This window comes from Carya illinoinensis, chromosome 15, assembly GCF_018687715.1.
Source record: "Carya illinoinensis cultivar Pawnee chromosome 15, C.illinoinensisPawnee_v1, whole genome shotgun sequence".
NCBI lineage: Eukaryota > Viridiplantae > Streptophyta > Magnoliopsida > Fagales > Juglandaceae > Carya > Carya illinoinensis.
In genome coordinates this window covers 5,424,396-5,441,712 of record NC_056766.1, presented here as the reverse complement: position 1 = coordinate 5,441,712, position 17,317 = coordinate 5,424,396, and the positions used below count along the sequence as shown (strand labels likewise).

At 36.4% G+C, this 17,317-nt stretch overlaps 1 protein-coding gene and 1 long non-coding RNA gene across 2 annotated transcripts; both read left to right on the top strand.

The window, feature by feature from the left end:
* Nucleotides 1-524: 524 nt before the first annotated feature.
* Nucleotides 525-4,607, top strand: LOC122297472 (probable receptor-like serine/threonine-protein kinase At5g57670). The gene is made up of 10 exons (XM_043107530.1): nucleotides 525-871; nucleotides 998-1,095; nucleotides 1,354-1,603; nucleotides 1,696-2,442; nucleotides 2,547-2,795; nucleotides 2,899-3,062; nucleotides 3,150-3,229; nucleotides 3,388-3,535; nucleotides 3,649-3,798; nucleotides 3,954-4,607. Exons 1-10 carry the CDS (start codon nucleotides 691-693, stop codon nucleotides 4,194-4,196), a joined length of 2,310 nt encoding a protein of 769 aa, XP_042963464.1. The 5' UTR covers nucleotides 525-690; the 3' UTR covers nucleotides 4,197-4,607.
* Nucleotides 4,608-5,199: 592 nt separating this feature from the next.
* On the top strand, nucleotides 5,200-7,169 carry LOC122297792. Its single transcript, XR_006238896.1, has 2 exons — nucleotides 5,200-6,473; nucleotides 6,569-7,169. It is a non-coding gene; the product is annotated as an uncharacterized LOC122297792 (long non-coding RNA).
* The last annotated feature ends 10,148 nt before the right edge of the window (nucleotides 7,170-17,317 follow it).

Here is a 17,317-nt window from a genome sequence, read left to right as displayed (position 1 = left end):
AAAAAATAATATTATAACAATATTTTATTTAACTTTTATCTAAAATATTATAGTTTATCTTACTATCCAAACAAGCCCTAATTCTTCCTATAAATATATTGATAAAAATGCTTAATATTTTACATTAAATGAATATTAAAGATATAAAAGAAATGGAGATGATCCTTATCCATGCCTATTATTTATAAGGATAATGACATCAAATCTTGAATATTTATTTAAAATTTTAAGATATGTAAATCTCACATTTATTATCTGTTCTTTAATATTCTGCATTATACAGATAGATTTTAAGAAAAATGAATATTAAAATTTATTTTTATATTCATTTTTTATTATGAGAAATTAAATTTTATAAATAATTATTACTTGAAAAAAATAATAAGGTGATGAATACGGAACAATTGGCCAAAAGCTATAAACTGACTAATTCAAGCAACGGTGATGATGTCTTAATCCGAAAGCGATCTTTCGGTGCTAAAATAGAACGGAGTGTAAACTAAAGATTCCCTCTCCCCCACCTCTCTCTTTCGTAGTCTGGTGCGCGAGCTTGAAAAGCAAACCAACTTGAATGTTAAAAACCAAACCCATCAAAGCGTACATATATTTATGACTGTGATCACCGGCAGCAAAACTACGAGGTGGTCGGAATTGGGCCCGGAAAATTACTGTGTTTGAGGAAAATACCTGATGAAAATGCTGCAAACAGGCTTAGCAGTGGAAGCCCAGGCTTCGGGCGACGCCGGTGGCCGGACGGTAGTCGTGGGGGTGAAACTGGACTCACCGAGCAGAGAGCTGCTGACATGGGCACTTGTCAAGGTGGCTCAGCCTGGCGACCTTGTTGTTGCTCTACACGTCCTTGGGAAGGATGGTAAAGGAAAATGAAAAACGTCCTGTTTCATAGTGCTGTTTTTTTTTCGTTTCGTTGAATTTATAGTTTTTTATGAGTTTGAATGTAGGAATAACTGGTTTTGGTTGAATTTGATAATATGTGTAGAAATTGTGGATCGAGATGGGAAGTCGTCTCTGCTTTCGCTTGTCAAAGCCTTTGACTCTGTTCTTGCTGTCTATGAAGGTTTCTGCAATCTGAAACAGGTAGGGTTTCTTGCACATTTTAAGGCTTGAAACTTGGTGATTTTTTCTGGGTTTTTTTTCTTTCATCCATAGAAGTTTTCTATTTACTTGCTCTGTTTTTTGTTTAGTGAGAAAAACCGAGCACAACAGAAAATGAAAATCAGAGTTTCTGGTCTCTTTTCTTTTTGGTCCCCATGCTGGACAAAGACATAAATGTTAGTTATCTCCCTGAAAGCGTATACTTTTAATGAGTGGAGAGGGTTGGTGGTAATGCTGCAGGTGGATCTCAAGCTTAAGATTTGCAGAGGTACATCGGTTCGAAAAATTTTAGTTCGGGAAGCAAAATCCTATTCTGCTACTGAGATTATTGTCGGAACTGCTCGGAACCACCATAAAATCCGATCATCAACCTCGGTGGCTAAGTACTGCGCTAGAAAACTGTCCAAGGATTTTTGGGTTCTCGCTGTTAATAATGGGAAAGTTGTGTTCAAGAGAGAAGGCTCTCCAAAAACTGTCGGTCACTCAAAAGGTTTTGCACATCTTTGGTACTTTGTTGTTGTACTTTTTAATGAATTTTGTCATGTTTATAGTACACTTCTCTTAGTTATGTACTTGATGCAGGAAATGAAGAATATGGCCCCAATAGTTTAATGAGCATGATGATGCAAGGGACATGGAATAAGAATTCGAAAGTAGTGAACGAGGGAAATGCCAACATGAGCTTAAAGGAAAAAGATTTAGAGCAAAGCTTTGCTAAAGCTGTTCTGGCTTGTACAAACAGTCCTGTAAAGCAGAAGTGCTCAATTTGTGCACCTAACTCTGAATTTCCAGATAACTCTTGTAGGCAATCTGCAGAAGAGCCCTCCGGTTTAGGTAGTGAAGATAAGCCTTTGGCTCTAACCGGAGGTGAAGATAAGTCTTTGGCTTTAGTGCCGGTTCAGAAAGAAGAGGTTGCGTGTAGTTCAATTTCCATGTTGATCAAAGAATTGCCTGAACTAAAACCCGGTTGGCCACTACTCCGGCGAGCTACTCTGGTGGATCAAAAAGCTTCTGACAGGTCTTTGGTGCCGCAGATTTCGGTGGTTCAGTGGGCATTGCGGTTGCCAAGCAGGCATTATTCATTTAGCAGTAATTCGGATCATAAAAAAGTTAATTGTCATCAAAGTGAAGATCAGTCATCGAGTTTAGACAGTGAAAGTGGCGCAATTGTTCCGGTGGGTACTGAGACATTGACTGCTCCTCCTTCTCCTGAATACAATTCCAAGAGGCTACCAAAGGAGGTGGAGGGGTTTCATGAGAAATACTCATCCACTTGCAGATTGTTTAATTACGAGGAACTTATCTCAGCAACATCGAATTTCTTGACAGGTTTGTCATGGATTACAATTCGTACTTGAAATAGTTTATTTGAGGTCCATTTTCTGTTAATATGGTTTACTTGAAAAAGGTTTGATTTCCCTCTGTAATTCCAGATAATTTGGTTGGGAAAGGAGGCAGCAGTCAGGTTTATAGGGGCTGCCTTCCTGATGGCAAGGAACTCGCTGTGAAGATCTTAAAGCCATCTGAAGAAGTTTTAAAAGAGTTTGTCTTGGAAATAGAGATTATTACTACCTTAAACCATAAGAACATTATTTCTCTTCTGGGGTTCTGCTTTGAGGATCGCAATCTTCTCTTGGTTTATGATTTCTTATCAAGAGGAAGCCTTGAAGAGAACCTTCACGGTACCTATAGTAGTTATTCTAAACTATATTAAGTATGAGGCTATTTTAATCACTGAATGGTTTCTAATTTACTTTTGAACCCTTCTGATTCCTTCTAAATCAGGGACTAGGAAAGACCCACTTGCATTTGGTTGGAGTGAGAGGTATAAAGTGGCTGTGGGTGTAGCTGAGGCCTTAGAATATCTGCATAGTGGCTGTGCTCGACCTGTGATCCACAGGGATATTAAATCTTCAAATATACTGTTGTCTGATGACTTTGAGCCACAGGTGGTGTATATAGTATTTATCGAAATCTTTTACTTTGTTTCTTTTGAGTTTGGCAATGCTTATTATTATCCTACTTCGTTTCTTCAGCTGTGTGATTTTGGACTTGCAAAGTGGGCATCAACCTCTTCGTCACACATAACCTGCACGGATGTTGCTGGCACCTTTGGGTTTGTAATTTCTACTCAAATAGTTTCAGAGGCCATGTACTATCTGGAATACCTAGCATTCCCCCAAAAGAAATAACAGTCCCAATTTTGAGTTTTTCCCCCCTACATAACAATGAAAATTATCACTAACTATTTTATAACAATACTTCTTGCTGCAGTTACTTGGCTCCTGAATACTTTATGTATGGAAAAGTGAACGAAAAGATTGATGTCTATTCATTCGGTGTTGTACTCCTTGAGCTTCTTTCAGGAAGAAAGCCTATAAGCAATGACTATCCAAAAGGCCAAGAAAGCCTAGTCATGTGGGTATGTCCTCTTCTTTACTCATGGATCTATTAACAGCACTGAACTCACCTCTTGATAGTACCTCTTAAAAATGGATTCACAGTCACTTGTATATATCCACATTCCCTGTCCAGGCTAGGCCAATTCTAAATGGTGGAAAAGTGTCACAATTATTAGATCCAAGTTTGGGGACTAAGTACAATCCGGACCAGATGGAGAGGATGGTTATAGCAGCAAGACTTTGTATCAGGCGTGCTCCAAGAGCACGGCCACAAATGAGCCTTGTAAGTCATCTCTAATTCTTCTTCATAGTTCTCTAGCAATTGAGGTTTCAAGTTAGTACATAAATTTTGGTTTACCCTGTCAATAAATATTTGGTTTCCTCATGGGACAAGCATATCGTTAACAAGTTTAGATCCTGTATTCTTGTTGGCCACAGGTTTCGAAGCTCCTTCATGGTGATAATGAGGTTACCAAGTGGGCAAGGCTACAAGTTAATGCTGCAGAGGATTCAGACATGCTTGATGGCGAAGCTTGTCCACGTTCTAACCTGCAGTCACATCTGAACCTTGCACTTCTCGATGTGGAGGATGACTCACTCTCCTTAAGCAGCATTGAGCAAAGTGTGTCATTAGAGGACTACTTACAAGGCAGGTGGAGCCGCTCATCAAGCTTTGACTAAACACATTATTGGCAATTTGCTATTAAAACAATGTTCATCTCAGTTTCTGTGATTCTTTTGTATATCCTTTTGCTTTTCCCCCTCCTTTGCATTGGCCTTTGGTCCCCTGGATTTCTTTCATCTTGCAGGGTTTTGGATGAGAGGTTGTTTGTTGGTGTGCCCTCCTCCTTCCCTTAATAGTTGAGAAATTTGTCCCCATTTGTTAGGGGTTTGTCTAACCTCTAAGAAAAAGAGAGGAAAAAAACTCAAAAAGAGTGTCAGTTTTATTCCTAGATCTCAAGCAGATCGAGAGTGGAATATGTTAATTTTGTAGGATGGACATGTTGTGATTCTAGAAAACTCTCTCCTAAAGTGAGCACAAGTCATTTTTAATAAGAGAAATTCGGCTGTTCTCATGCTTGAATTTATTAATGATTTGAATGCAGATTTACATTTGTTATCTGACCATTGATGCATGCTAACTATGATGTGATTATTTTGCTTACAAAATGGTTGTTCCTGGGACTAGACTAGAGTTATGCTCAGGATCAAAGAGTGTTTAAAATTTTCTCAAAATTTTCTTACTCTAAATCCAAACAGCTAAAACTATCTCAATCGTTAATACATCTCGATATTGAAAAGAAATAAAATTCAAAACCATTTTCATAAAACTCAAAACCTCTCACAAAAGTATTCTCTTCCAAAACAAACTTTTCTTAGGCCTCTCTCTCTTTCTCAAATCTCAATAAAAACATCTTTAAACACTTTTGGAATCCAAATATATATTTAATGGGACTCATTATTTTTACATTACCTCAAAAAATCTATCTTTTAAAGTCTTGGTCATCCCTCAACTTGCTACAATTATTGTCGAACCAAGTTCGGTCTGCTTTTTTCCTCCAAAGCCACTTTTGTCCTTGATTCCTCTCCACTTGTATCAACATCTTCTTTTGCATTCCAACATTTTTGGCCACAAGCATGTTTCCTCACGTGGCTCTAACCCTTTGTGTTTATTCCTTTAATGTGGGGTTTTGCTCATGTAATATGTCTCCCTGATTATGAACCTTATGAAATTTTGGATTATAATTGCAACCAGACGGAGTCTCTCCACTTTCCATCACCATCTTCAAAAAACCTTAATGTTTTCAGAAGAATCCATCTTTCAGGAAAAATATAATTGCAACAAGAATAATGCCTCCCAAACATAGTGTTAGATGCTAAAAGTCTGAAGAGTGTCTTCCCCACGAAAGCGACCGCTATAGAAATTAGAACTACTGCTCTGTGGTGATGTCCCGGTCTACTGTCACAGTCTGAAGTCAAGAGGTCTCATGCATGCACCCACCGACACCCACATTCACCTCTTTATATCTTGTAATTCAATCCTCAAACATGCCCTCAATCTCCTCTCTTTCCGAATCTACTTTTCTCTGTATAAGTAAAAAGGTCACAAATCTAGGATAGATTGATACTTGCTATTTACAGAAATGTTTATAGTTGTAAATACATTCAAAAGATGATAAGATAACATAAAAACATTTAAAAGCATTTCAAAATTCAAGCTTAGTATTTATAAAATTCAAACTAAGTTTGTTGCTGCAATTGACGTTTATCTTGAGAGATACTTGGCTGAGAGATAATTGGAACAGTTGTAGAGTTTGTACTGGTCGCTTGTGGGGATGTCTCAACACATCACCGCAAACTCAATGGTAAAGCAGTGACGGTGAGTTTGGACCGTAGCAGGACAAAACAAGGAGAATGCAAAGGTTTCGAAGAACATCTGCAAACTTGTCTTTTGTAGATAGGTACTTCACGAGCAGCTGTTTGGAAGCAACTCTATGACGGACGCAGTGATTTCGATATTAAAAACAGTGAACACGGTGCTTGATGAAATGCCTCAACCGACGTGAGAGCATAGGGAGTCTTTTACTGCTTTATACAATGAGTATTACACCAATACATAAGCTATTGTAATATTGTACCGTTGGAGATTAGAGTTTAATAACGATACGTGTGGAAAATGGAAAACAAATACAATTGACAATATTTGGAAATTAGCCATTGCATGATTCAAGGTTGCCATAGAGATGATTGGGAGAATCGACACTTGATGCTTTGGAGGTAGCTTTTGTGGCATCTACTGTGAGATGTGGGTCTTCATTTGGTAAGTTGCCTTCTATGTTATTATGTCCCAGGGCATGCGCGCGCGAGTCCTAAAACTTGAATGCACGACATTCTTCCAAATGTCGCTGTGACAAAGTAAGAGCGGAGTGGAGGTAACCTGAATACCCAGATCACAAAGTAAGAATGATATTTTTACTCAGCAGTTGTATGAGCCATTACTTTGTACTAAGCTTCGAAGCTTGATCGGAAAATTGTATGTTGTTCTTTTGTAGACCAGGAAATGCAATTGCTCCGGGAATGAAAGACAGGGTTAATTGTCATATAAAGTGCACTAATGTTATCACAAAGTAAGAGTAGAGTGGAGGTAAGGTGAATGCCCAGATCACAAAGTAAGAATGATATTTTTACTCAGCAGTTGTATGAGCCATTAATTTGTACTTAGCTTCGAAGCTTGATCAGAAAATTGTATGTTGTTCTTTTGTAGACCAAGAAATGCAATTGCTACCGAGAAAGACACAATAGCCAGTTGTGGAACGTCTAGCAAGGGGGCACCCTGCCCGATTTGCATATGAAAAGGCATACAGATCAAGCGTAGAGTGAGAATTAAAATGAAGACCAAGATCAACAGTACCTTTTAAATACCGAAGGATGCACTTGATCATTTTATAATGGGCTTCAATAGGGCAAGCGAAAAATTGTATGTTGTTTTTTTGTAGACCAGGAAATGCAATTGCTACCGAGAAAGACACAATAGCTGGTTGTGGAACGTCTTGCAAGGGGGTACCCTGCCCAATCTGCATCTAAAAAGGCATACAAATCAAGTGTAGAATGTGAATTAAAATGAAGACCAAGATCAACAGTATCTTTTAAATACCAAATGATGCACTTGATCATTTTATAAAGGGCTTCAATAGGGGAATGCATAAATTGAGAAATAAAATTAACACCGTAAGAAAGATCAAGGTGAGTAAGGCTAAGATATTGGAGTGCACCAACAATACTACGTTAGTGAATAGGATCAAAGAAGGGTGTCTGTTAGGCAAGTCTTTTGGTCATCGGCATCATGGGAGTACCTATGGGTTTACAGTTATGCATTTTATCATGTTTTAAAATATGAAGAGCATACTTTATTTGAGACAAAGTAAGGTCATCAAATGCTAGAGTGATCTGAATACCAAGAAAATAGTGTAGAGGACCAAGGTTTTTCATGGGAAATTAACTATGAAGAGTGGAAATAAATTCATGAAAATAAGTAAAGTAGGAACTAGTTAATAAAATATCACCAACATACAATAATACAATAAAAGTACTACGAAAGAAATGACAAATAAATAAGGAAGAATCAGCAGTGCTCTAAATAAAGCCATAAGTCAATTAAAAAAAAATGCTAAACTTGTCAAACCATGCACAGGGAGCCTGTTTGGGACCATAAAAAGCTTTTATTTAACTTACAAACATAAGAAGAGTGAGTTAAGTGAACAAAATCTAGAGGTTATTCCATGAAGACAGATTCATGAATGTAACCATGACAAAAAATATTCTTGACATCTAATTGATGAATACTCCAGTGATTGGTCAGAGCAAGTGTGATGACAATTTGGATTGTACTTGGTTTGATAACGAGAGAGATGGTCTCGTGATAGTTGATGCCATCTTCTTGATGAAAACTTTTATAACTAAACAAGCTTTCAGCCTATCCAAGGTGCCATTAGTTTTGAGTTTGGTTTTAAAAATCCATTTACGATCAATGACAGATATGACATACTCACAAAGGACAAGAGTCCAAGTATTATTCATACGTAACGCTTGTAATTCATCATGCATTGCTTGTAACCAACTAGGATGTTTGAGAGTAGAACATATTGATTTTGGCTCAACGGGAATGGAAGCGAGGTCATGAAAGTGAACATATTTGGAGTTAGGCTTACGAATATTGGATTTAGAGCAAGTAATAATGGTGTTATCAGGGGCCACTAAAGAAGTGATGGAAAGGTCAGTGGGTGGAATGGATGCAGTAGTGGGCGGATCAGAGATAAGTAAATGGGAGGATGGTAAACTAATGATGCTAGTTGATGATGTATCAGGTGTAAGGGAAGGCGTGATGGTGGATGAGTGTGAGAGTGAAAGGGGAATATCTGTAGCTAGAGTAGGAGCAGATGGTATGGGTACGGTGGAGTTAGATAAACTAGTAGTAGGGGTAATCCACATGTCAAAGGTTGAGAGGATGGGCTCGGTGGAGGAAGGTAAGTGAAGGTTTCCAGGCTATTTAAAAGAGAAGATAGACTCATCAAAGACAACATGCCATGAGATAAAGGTATGACCAGATCAAGAGTTATAACATTTATATCCTTGATGCTTATCGCTCTAACTCATAAAAACACACAACAAGGTTTTAGGGTCAAAATTATTATTTTTTGGGTATCCCATGTGTAGGGGAAGCATTTTTATCCGAATACTTGTAAGGAACTGTAGTCAGGATGAGATTCGTAGAGTATGGAAGAGTGTGAGTGTAATTCGATGATGGTGGAGGGCAAACGATTAATAAGAAAAGTGGCAGTGGCAAAGGCTTCAACTTAGAAGTGTTTTAGAACGCCGTTGTGAAAAAGCATGGTCATACCAAGTTCAAGAATAGTACAATGGCGGGATTATACCATACCATTCTATTCAGGTGTGAGGATAGGAAAAGCGATGAATAATACCTTGTTTTTGTAAATAGGATGTAAATTGGGTATTAGCAAACTCGCCTCCCCTATCAATTTGAAAACACAACATGAGTAATATTGCAATATGGTAAAAATGGCAGTTTGCAAAGTTTGCCTAATTGGCAACTATCACAAAATGAAGAATTTTTATTAGAACCAATAATTTGAATAAGTCCTTTGGATTTTAGGACTTGTAAAGCGCAGGCTTGAGGATGTCCCAAGCGCTAGTGCCACACTTCTTCAGAGACTCGTCAAAAGTGTGTGGAGAAGTGAGCTTTATAAGGGGGAGACATGATGTAGAGGTTACCCTTCCATCGTTCGGTTAACAAGACGCGGTTGGTCTCTTGTTCCTTAACAACAAAATTAACATCATAAAATTCACAGTTATAGGGATAATCAATGGTAAGTTGTCCAATAAATAAAAGTTTTGTAGCTCATGCAGGTACTAATAAAACATCACGTAATTTAATTTTAGTAATACCATTATCAAGATAAGTATCACCAATATGAGTAACAGCATGTGAACTACCATCACCAATAATAACAACATCATTGCCAAAATAGTGATAAAGATTTTCGAGTATAGCTGGTTGTCAGTCATGTAAGCTGATGCCTCAGTGTCATCAGTCCATTTAGCATCATGAGGAAAGCTCTCAAGTTTCATTGCAGCAAGTGCCTGAGAAATATCCTTAGACTAATAACAATGATTGAACTTGTTCCGACAGTAAAGAGCAACATGTCTTTTTTTTTTGTTTTTACAAATTTGGCTAATTTCACTGCGAAAAGAGTCATGGGCCCTGTTATTGGGCCTTTTAGTAGATTCAAATGCTTTAGACCCACCATTGGGTTGGTCAAAATGCACGTTTTGTCCTCTAACCCCAAAGGTTCTCCTGGCCGATTGGTTTGAGGGATGAAACCTATGACCTTTTGAGGAGAAGGCTAAGGCTAAGAATGGTGGTTGCTGCGGTGGTCCTTGTTGTTTGGGGCACCACTTCTCTATCCACAGAAAGCAAATGAATTAGTGGAATCATGAAGTGAGGATCAAAGTTCATACCCTTGGAACAGGGGGGAGGAGTTTGACATAGGAGGGCATAGGTAGTTTTAGCACTGTCCTTATGAAGGGTTCCTATTTGGCTCCGAGGTTATTATCAATGAGAAGGCCTTCATTTTGTCTTGCACAGGGCGTCCGATCGAAGCAAGGCTATCACATAATCCTTTGAATGTACGGAGGTGATCGGCAAGCAATGTCGTAGGCTCTTTGCGTAGCTACGTGATTTGTTGGGTGAGATGTAACTCCCTTTCGTGGGAGTCATGGGCATAGGCCTATTTGAGAGCCACCAAAACTTGTTGGGTAGAGTCAAAACCCACAACTAAGCCCAGTGCTTCTTCAGATAGTGTATTTATGAAGCAATTGATTCGATTTGCACCACTAGAGGAATGCCAAAGTGGGTTTGGATTTTCTTGTACTAGAGGCAGCGTCAATGGGGTTAGATAAATCTAGAGGTGGTGATTCATCCGTGAGATGCTCAACAAGTTCTTGGCTCTTAGCCAAGGCCAAAATCTGTTCACGCCATAAAGGATAGTTGGTGTTGTTGAGTTTCAAGGTAACAAAGTTACCTACATTAAGGGTGATGGTGGCCATGGGAGGAAGACTCTTTTCTCTCACAAGGGCTCTGGTTACCTTTTGTGGGTCTTCATTTGGTAAGTTGTCTTCTGTGTTATTATATGTTTCGTTCGAGTATGAAATGCTGGATTAGTAGTGAGAATAGTAGATCCAATGTTATCACAATAAAGTAAATGTGGCTGAGAAAAAAAAACACCCGATTTACCAAGAAGGGATTGAAGCTAGATGACTTATGTAATTGTGTAGCAAATACATAGTTTTCGAATTTTGTGCTTGACCTAGAGATTGTTTACTACTTTTGAGAGGACCTAGACACTAGATTTGATCTAAGAAATATGGCATATCTATTGGTTGAGCACCTATCGTCGAGATAACCTACCTAATCTGCGTCCGAATACATAGACATTTAAAATGAATTGCACCGTCGTAAGTGAAGTCCCATGGTGACTATATGCTTAAGGTATTGTAGGACTCGTTTAACAGTAGCCCATTGGAGGTCTTAAGGATGGTCCATAAACTGATAAACTATGTTTAAAGCAACGGCAACATGAGAAGAAGTGTCACAACCACGACCATGCCCTTGACCACCATTGTAGTGAGTAGAGTGAGAGTTGGAATTAGCTCCATGTTGGTTGCTGCTCTTAACAACAAAATTTGCACAAAACTAGAAATCTCCAAAGAGGAAGTATGTTGTTCAATTCTGGGTTCATGTGTAAGCAAATGTCCGGAGAGGTCCTCAAGTGACATAGGTTCCGCAAGGGTGGTGACAGGCGTGACCAATGCATCATAGTCACTCCCCAATCTGGCAAGTAAAGAAGAAATAATGCCAGAATTAGACATAACATGCTTGGTAGCAATACCTTAACCTTCAGAAAAATAATATGTAATAGATAAAGCACCCTTCTTGAAATTGGCAAGCTGAAGTTTTAACGAAAGAATCTAAGTACGAGATCATGATGATAACATCTTTTCTAGCTCTAGCTAAACACCATGTGATGTGGTTTGTCCAAGTAATTTGGTCTTGAAGAGACCATGTAAGGAAGGACTTGTAAAAATGTAGGAAACCAATCAAAGATAAACTAAATAAATTCTAATCTAGTTCAAAAAGATGAGTTGTAAAATAAAATAAGTAATTAAGATCTAAACGATCAATTAATCAAAGTAAGAAATAGATAATTTAATAAATTAATCACAATAGAAAGAACTAAAATAAATTCTAAAGATGCAAACTAATCTAAATAATGAATAAACTATTAATAGAGAATGAATTATGGTTTTAGAATCTACCTCATTCATTCATAATAATATATTTATGAAAATTGATTCTTCTTAAACATCTACATGATAATTAGAAGTCAATCTTGTTATCATGGAAAATAGTATCGTTGAAATCCTTTTTTAAGAAAATATCTAAAGTATGTTATTCTTCGCTCAAATATATAAAATTAAATCATCACTTGTATCTGTTAAAACAAATAATAAAAGATATAAGATTTTATTTTTGACAAAATTATAAATTAGGCTCTCAATTGATTGAGATTATTCTAGATCATGAGAAAAACACGATTGAACTCATATAAAGAACTATATCTCTCTCAATTGATATGAAGGACGAACAATATATCGCTGAACACATAAATAACTGGGAAAATATCAATCTCATAAATAATACTACTGAGACAACTTTGACAGCTTCAACTCCTTCACTCACAATCTCAAGTAGTGGAAGTATAAGAGGAACCAACATATGAACGAACATATGAAAACAAGAAGCTTTTGATGGAAGAAGAACCAACATATGAACCAGTGACTGAAGAGAATGGTTGAAGAAAGTAGAAAGGACTGGACTAAAATATAGAAGGAAGGACTGTGATCGAAGGAAGAAGGAGCGACTGAAATCCATTTTTGCATAGCATTTCAAGTGGCTGAAAAATGCCCAAACCCAGAGTCCAATTCTGCAGTTGTAAACCAGTGACTGAAAAATGCTTAAACACAGTTGTTTTATTTACTAACGTGGAGCCGGTTGTGCATCGATTACATGGGATAGTTACCTTTAGCATTTTTCTTAATTTTGAAATACAATTCTTCCCCACTTCAATTCTTGATCAAGATAAAACTCAAAATTAAGCTAGAAAAATAAAAATATTTCAAAACTAATAAAAATATAATTATTGACACTACATAATTGTGATAATGTTTTATTTAAAGTAGTAAATTATGCATTATTTGACTATTATCACCTTGCCTTCTTTGCACGACATTTTCAGCTCGGTTTTGTGTATTGCAATCATTTACTGCTGATGTTTTCTACATGGTAGCTTCATTTTAAACCCAAAGCACTTCTTTGACAAATTGTAGTATATAAAGAAGACCAAGTGCTCGAGACCTTTAATTTTGTTAAAAGATATACGTAATAAATTGAAAAATTATATTCATCATTATTTTTCCTATCATCCTTTTAATATCTCTTGATATGATATTAAATTATTGATTTTGAACTGGAACATACAAAATAATTTCTAATTATTAAATGCTACATCATAGAATGATGGAAAAGATGATAGTCTAAGGGATGGTAGGCAACATTATTGAAATAAAACCTCATATTTCCCATTAGCTTAGACTTTTAAAATAAATGATGATTTCATATGATATCAAAACATAGATCTTGAATTTGAATCCTGACTCGATAGGTAAACTCAAACTTTTGACACAATTGTATGCACATAAAAAGTTTTTGTAAACAAGGCTCAAGATTTATTGAAATTGAGAGATGCTACTCAGAAGCCAGTTCAACCATAGCATACCGCACATCCGATCTGAGAGAGCCATGTCCCGATTCAGTTGGGCCAAACATCTCTCTCCTATTGCTTCTCTCTTCCGCATGCTTCTCTTGTCTCTTTCACTATCAAAATGACATTTAAAAAAAAAAATTACCGATCTAAACTCCCACTCTCTGCGATATTTATAGCTCTAGTTGCATATAATGGATTTTTGATTGTGGTATTTGATTTATCAGCTTCATAGATGTACACCATTAGCAAAGCTGGTTGCTTGAGACTTCACCATCCTCATTTTTTCTATAGAGGAATTATTGTAGGAAAGCAGGTCTTCAAACAGATGGTGGGTGGTCTACTCATCATTGGATGGAACCTTGTAGTGACTACAGTTATCTGCATTGTGATAAATTTGGTGATTCCTCTATGCATGTTGGAGGCAGAACTGCTCATAGGGGATGATTTTGTTCATGGTGAGGAAGCATACACATTGTGGAGGTGATGGAGAGAAGTATAATCATTCCAGGCATGACCTTTTCTTAGATATTTCTTTGCACCTTAATCCCTCAAGTACTGGTGCTACTTAGGTGGTCTAGAGGACGGATGAGCACATTACTTATATTCTTTGACACCCAAATTGTGCATATTTGTTTTTATTTTGAAAATCTCTTTTAATGTCCATTGTGAAAATCAAACCCAAGCATATTGGAAATGTAAAAGATGTGTATGGTCTGGAGATGGGAGAAGGAAATACTGGAGGAGAATGCAAAGGGGAACGAGGAGGATGAGGAGATGCTAGAGGAGAAGAATAAAGTGTTTGGCATGCTGAGATAGGAGGAAAAGAGCTACCATTTGTAATTTTGAGGGCAAAAATGATAATTCATAATTGCTGACATGTAAGGTGTCTGGTGTGAGCTCTTAAACTGGTTTATGAGTAGCATTATTCATTGAAATTTTGAAGGATTTCTTTTTTGTTTTTTGATGAAAAATGCTACTCAGAAGCTGGCTTAAGAGCTCATATAGCACACCCTACGTGTCAACAATTATGAATTGTCATTTTTGCCCTCCAAATTACAAATGACAGCCCTTTTGTCTTGTCTCAGCATGCCGAATACTTTATTCTTCTCCTCTAGTGTCTCCTCCTCCTCCTCCTCCTTTGCGTTCTCCTCTAGCATCTCATTCTCCCATCTCTAGACCATACGCCTGACCATACACCTTTCACATTTCCAATATGCTTGGGTTTGATTTTCACAAGGGACATTAAAAGAGATTTTCAAAGTACAAACAAATATGCACAATTTGGGTATCAAAGAATATAAGTAATGTGCTCGTCCGTCCTCTAGACCACCTGAGTAGCACCAGTTGTAATAGTCTGCTAGAAATTTAATTGTAAAATTTCTATTAGTTTTAGGAATCTCGTGAAAACCCCATAAGTTTTCACGAATCCATTAATCGTATAGGTTTTAGTCTAACTACATAGTTAGTGTTATTATTTACTATGGTATCCAAAGTGTGTTTTTGATTATTGGAGATAGTTAGAAGTGTCAAAATGTATTATGGTTTGTGCCATTAGACTCGGAGGGTTATTTAAGGTCTTATGGCGCAATAACACTTTTTCATATTTTCGGACGAAACGTCTGTTCAAAACTGTAGATATTATTGGATAAAAAAATATCTTGAGTTAATTTTTGTAGATATTATTGGATAAAAATATTTTAAACTAATTTTGTGGATATTATTGGATAAAAATATTTTAAGCTAATTTCGTGGATATTATTGGGTAAGAGAGTCCTACACTTAACTCTCACTTCGGGTAAGAAAGTCTCACACTTAACTCTCATTTCGGGTAAGAGAGTCCTACACTTAACTCTCACTCCAGCCTCATCTCTTCCATATCTCATCCATAAGTATCTCCAGCCACCCCTCCCCACGAAATTATCTTCGTTTACACTTTCCATTAAAAAAATATCAAACACTCTCTCTCGGACAGCTTTTAGGAGTTCTTTTGCACGCCCATTTCAAAACTTTTGTAAGTGTTTTATCATAAAGTCTCATTCATATAAGTTGTTTCTTTTTGAGTCTAATTTACGTGAATATCTTATTTATCCCATGTGAAGATTATTTGGTCAGTCAAATATTATGTAAACTATAGAAATGTCATTCTGGGAGATAAACTGGAGAATATGTTATAGTTTGGAGTTTTTGACCAAGCAAATGGATAGATATTGGTCCGAAATTTTTATGGAATATTGTTAACATGTATATATGACTATTAGTTGAAGATTTTTGCATGATTAAAGGTTTTGATGAAAGATTTCCTTAGATTTAGAAACTTAGAAACTGGAAGAGGAAAAATAGTTTCTATTTTGAGAAAGTTTAACTCTTTGGTAGTCTAAACCTATTCCAATGACTTTAATAATTTTATTGGAGGATCCTAAGCATCTTATATACGTGTTATATTATTATTTTGAAGATATTTGATGTTAGTTTCAAAAATATGAAATTTTATGTAAAGAGATATTTAAATAAGCTAAAGTGTGAATGTTCTTGGCTAAATTTATGTTTTGGTTAATTTTTAACCATGTGATCTTGAATTAGAAGCTTATATATGTTTTAGGATATCTTTTTAAACCATGTGATGGTTTGGTTTGAAGATCACATATTTATAAGTCATAGATCAAAAGGTTGATCAAAACAAATTGGAAACAAAAATCAATAGAAATAGCATATGGAAATTTCGGTCCTATGGAGTTTTAATAGTTGTGATTAGTTTTAAATTTTTCTAAATTGATATTTGAATTGGGGATAAAATTTACATGAGATATGTAAATTTTGGTAACTTTTGGAGTTAGTATGCAAAATTCTTAAGTTATGGATAAAACGGTCATTTTTCTACATACAGAGAGTAAAATGAAAATTTTACTCTTTAAGTTAGTATTTTCCATATTTCAATTTATTAGTAATTTAGTGCTAACTTTTAGAATCACTAATTACAGTTCCTCGTGATCGCGCTTAAAGTTTGATAAGAAACGCGGATATCGAGGTAAGTTAGCTTTTAACTTACTAGCAGTCTACTGTGTATGTGTGGTAAGTAAAGGAACTATAGTGTATGTATGCGTGTTATCATATATGTCATGCCATGCCAAGTTATCACGTAATTGTCTATTATACAGAATTTATTCTGTCATCAATTTTTATCTGTTACATAATATATTCTGTCATGTATTACTGTACCTTACAAGTACGTCATACTAAGTATACCGTCTATTATATGTATGTCAAGTCATGTAATATTCACTGTTACAAGTATGTCATGTTAAATATATTATCTATTATATGTTATGCCATGTTACGAAATATTTCTATCTCAAGTTGGTCATGTATTTCAAGTTATGTTCAAGTCACGTTATGTTACATCAGGGTTTCAATCCTTTCGTATTCCAGTCACATTTCATCTTGAGTACATTCAGTTTCGTGGGGTCCACAACATCTGTGGCACACGAAGTATGGGGTCACAACAATTGTGACGCATACACTACGTGAGACACAGCAATTGTGACGTGTAGAATACATGGAGCCACAACAACTGTGGAGTATGTATTTACACGTAGAATATATGGGGCCATAACAACTGTGGAGTATGTATTTAACTGCATTGTGATGTGTAGAATACATAGAGCCACAACAATTGTGGAGTATGTATTTACACGTAGAATGCATGTGGTCACAACAACTATGGAGTATGTATTTACACGTAGAATACATGGGGCCACAACAACTGTGGAGTATGTATTTTTCATGTTAAGTCAAGTTTGTGTAGAATACATGGGGCCACAACAAATTTAGAGTATGTATTTACACGTAGAATACATGGGGTCACAACAACTGTGGAGTATGTTTTTTTCATGTTAAGTCAAG

Excerpts from the sequence above, each read along its gene's own strand:
- LOC122297472 (XM_043107530.1), top strand. The coding sequence starts at position 691 with ATGAAAATGCTGCAAACAGGCTTAGCAGTGGAAGCCCAGGCTTCGGGC. Across the intron at positions 1,604-1,695 it reads AACTGTCGGTCACTCAAAAG|GAAATGAAGAATATGGCCCC; the intron begins GTTTTGCACATC and ends TACTTGATGCAG. Across the intron at positions 3,799-3,953 it reads CACGGCCACAAATGAGCCTT|GTTTCGAAGCTCCTTCATGG; the intron begins GTAAGTCATCTC and ends TGTTGGCCACAG.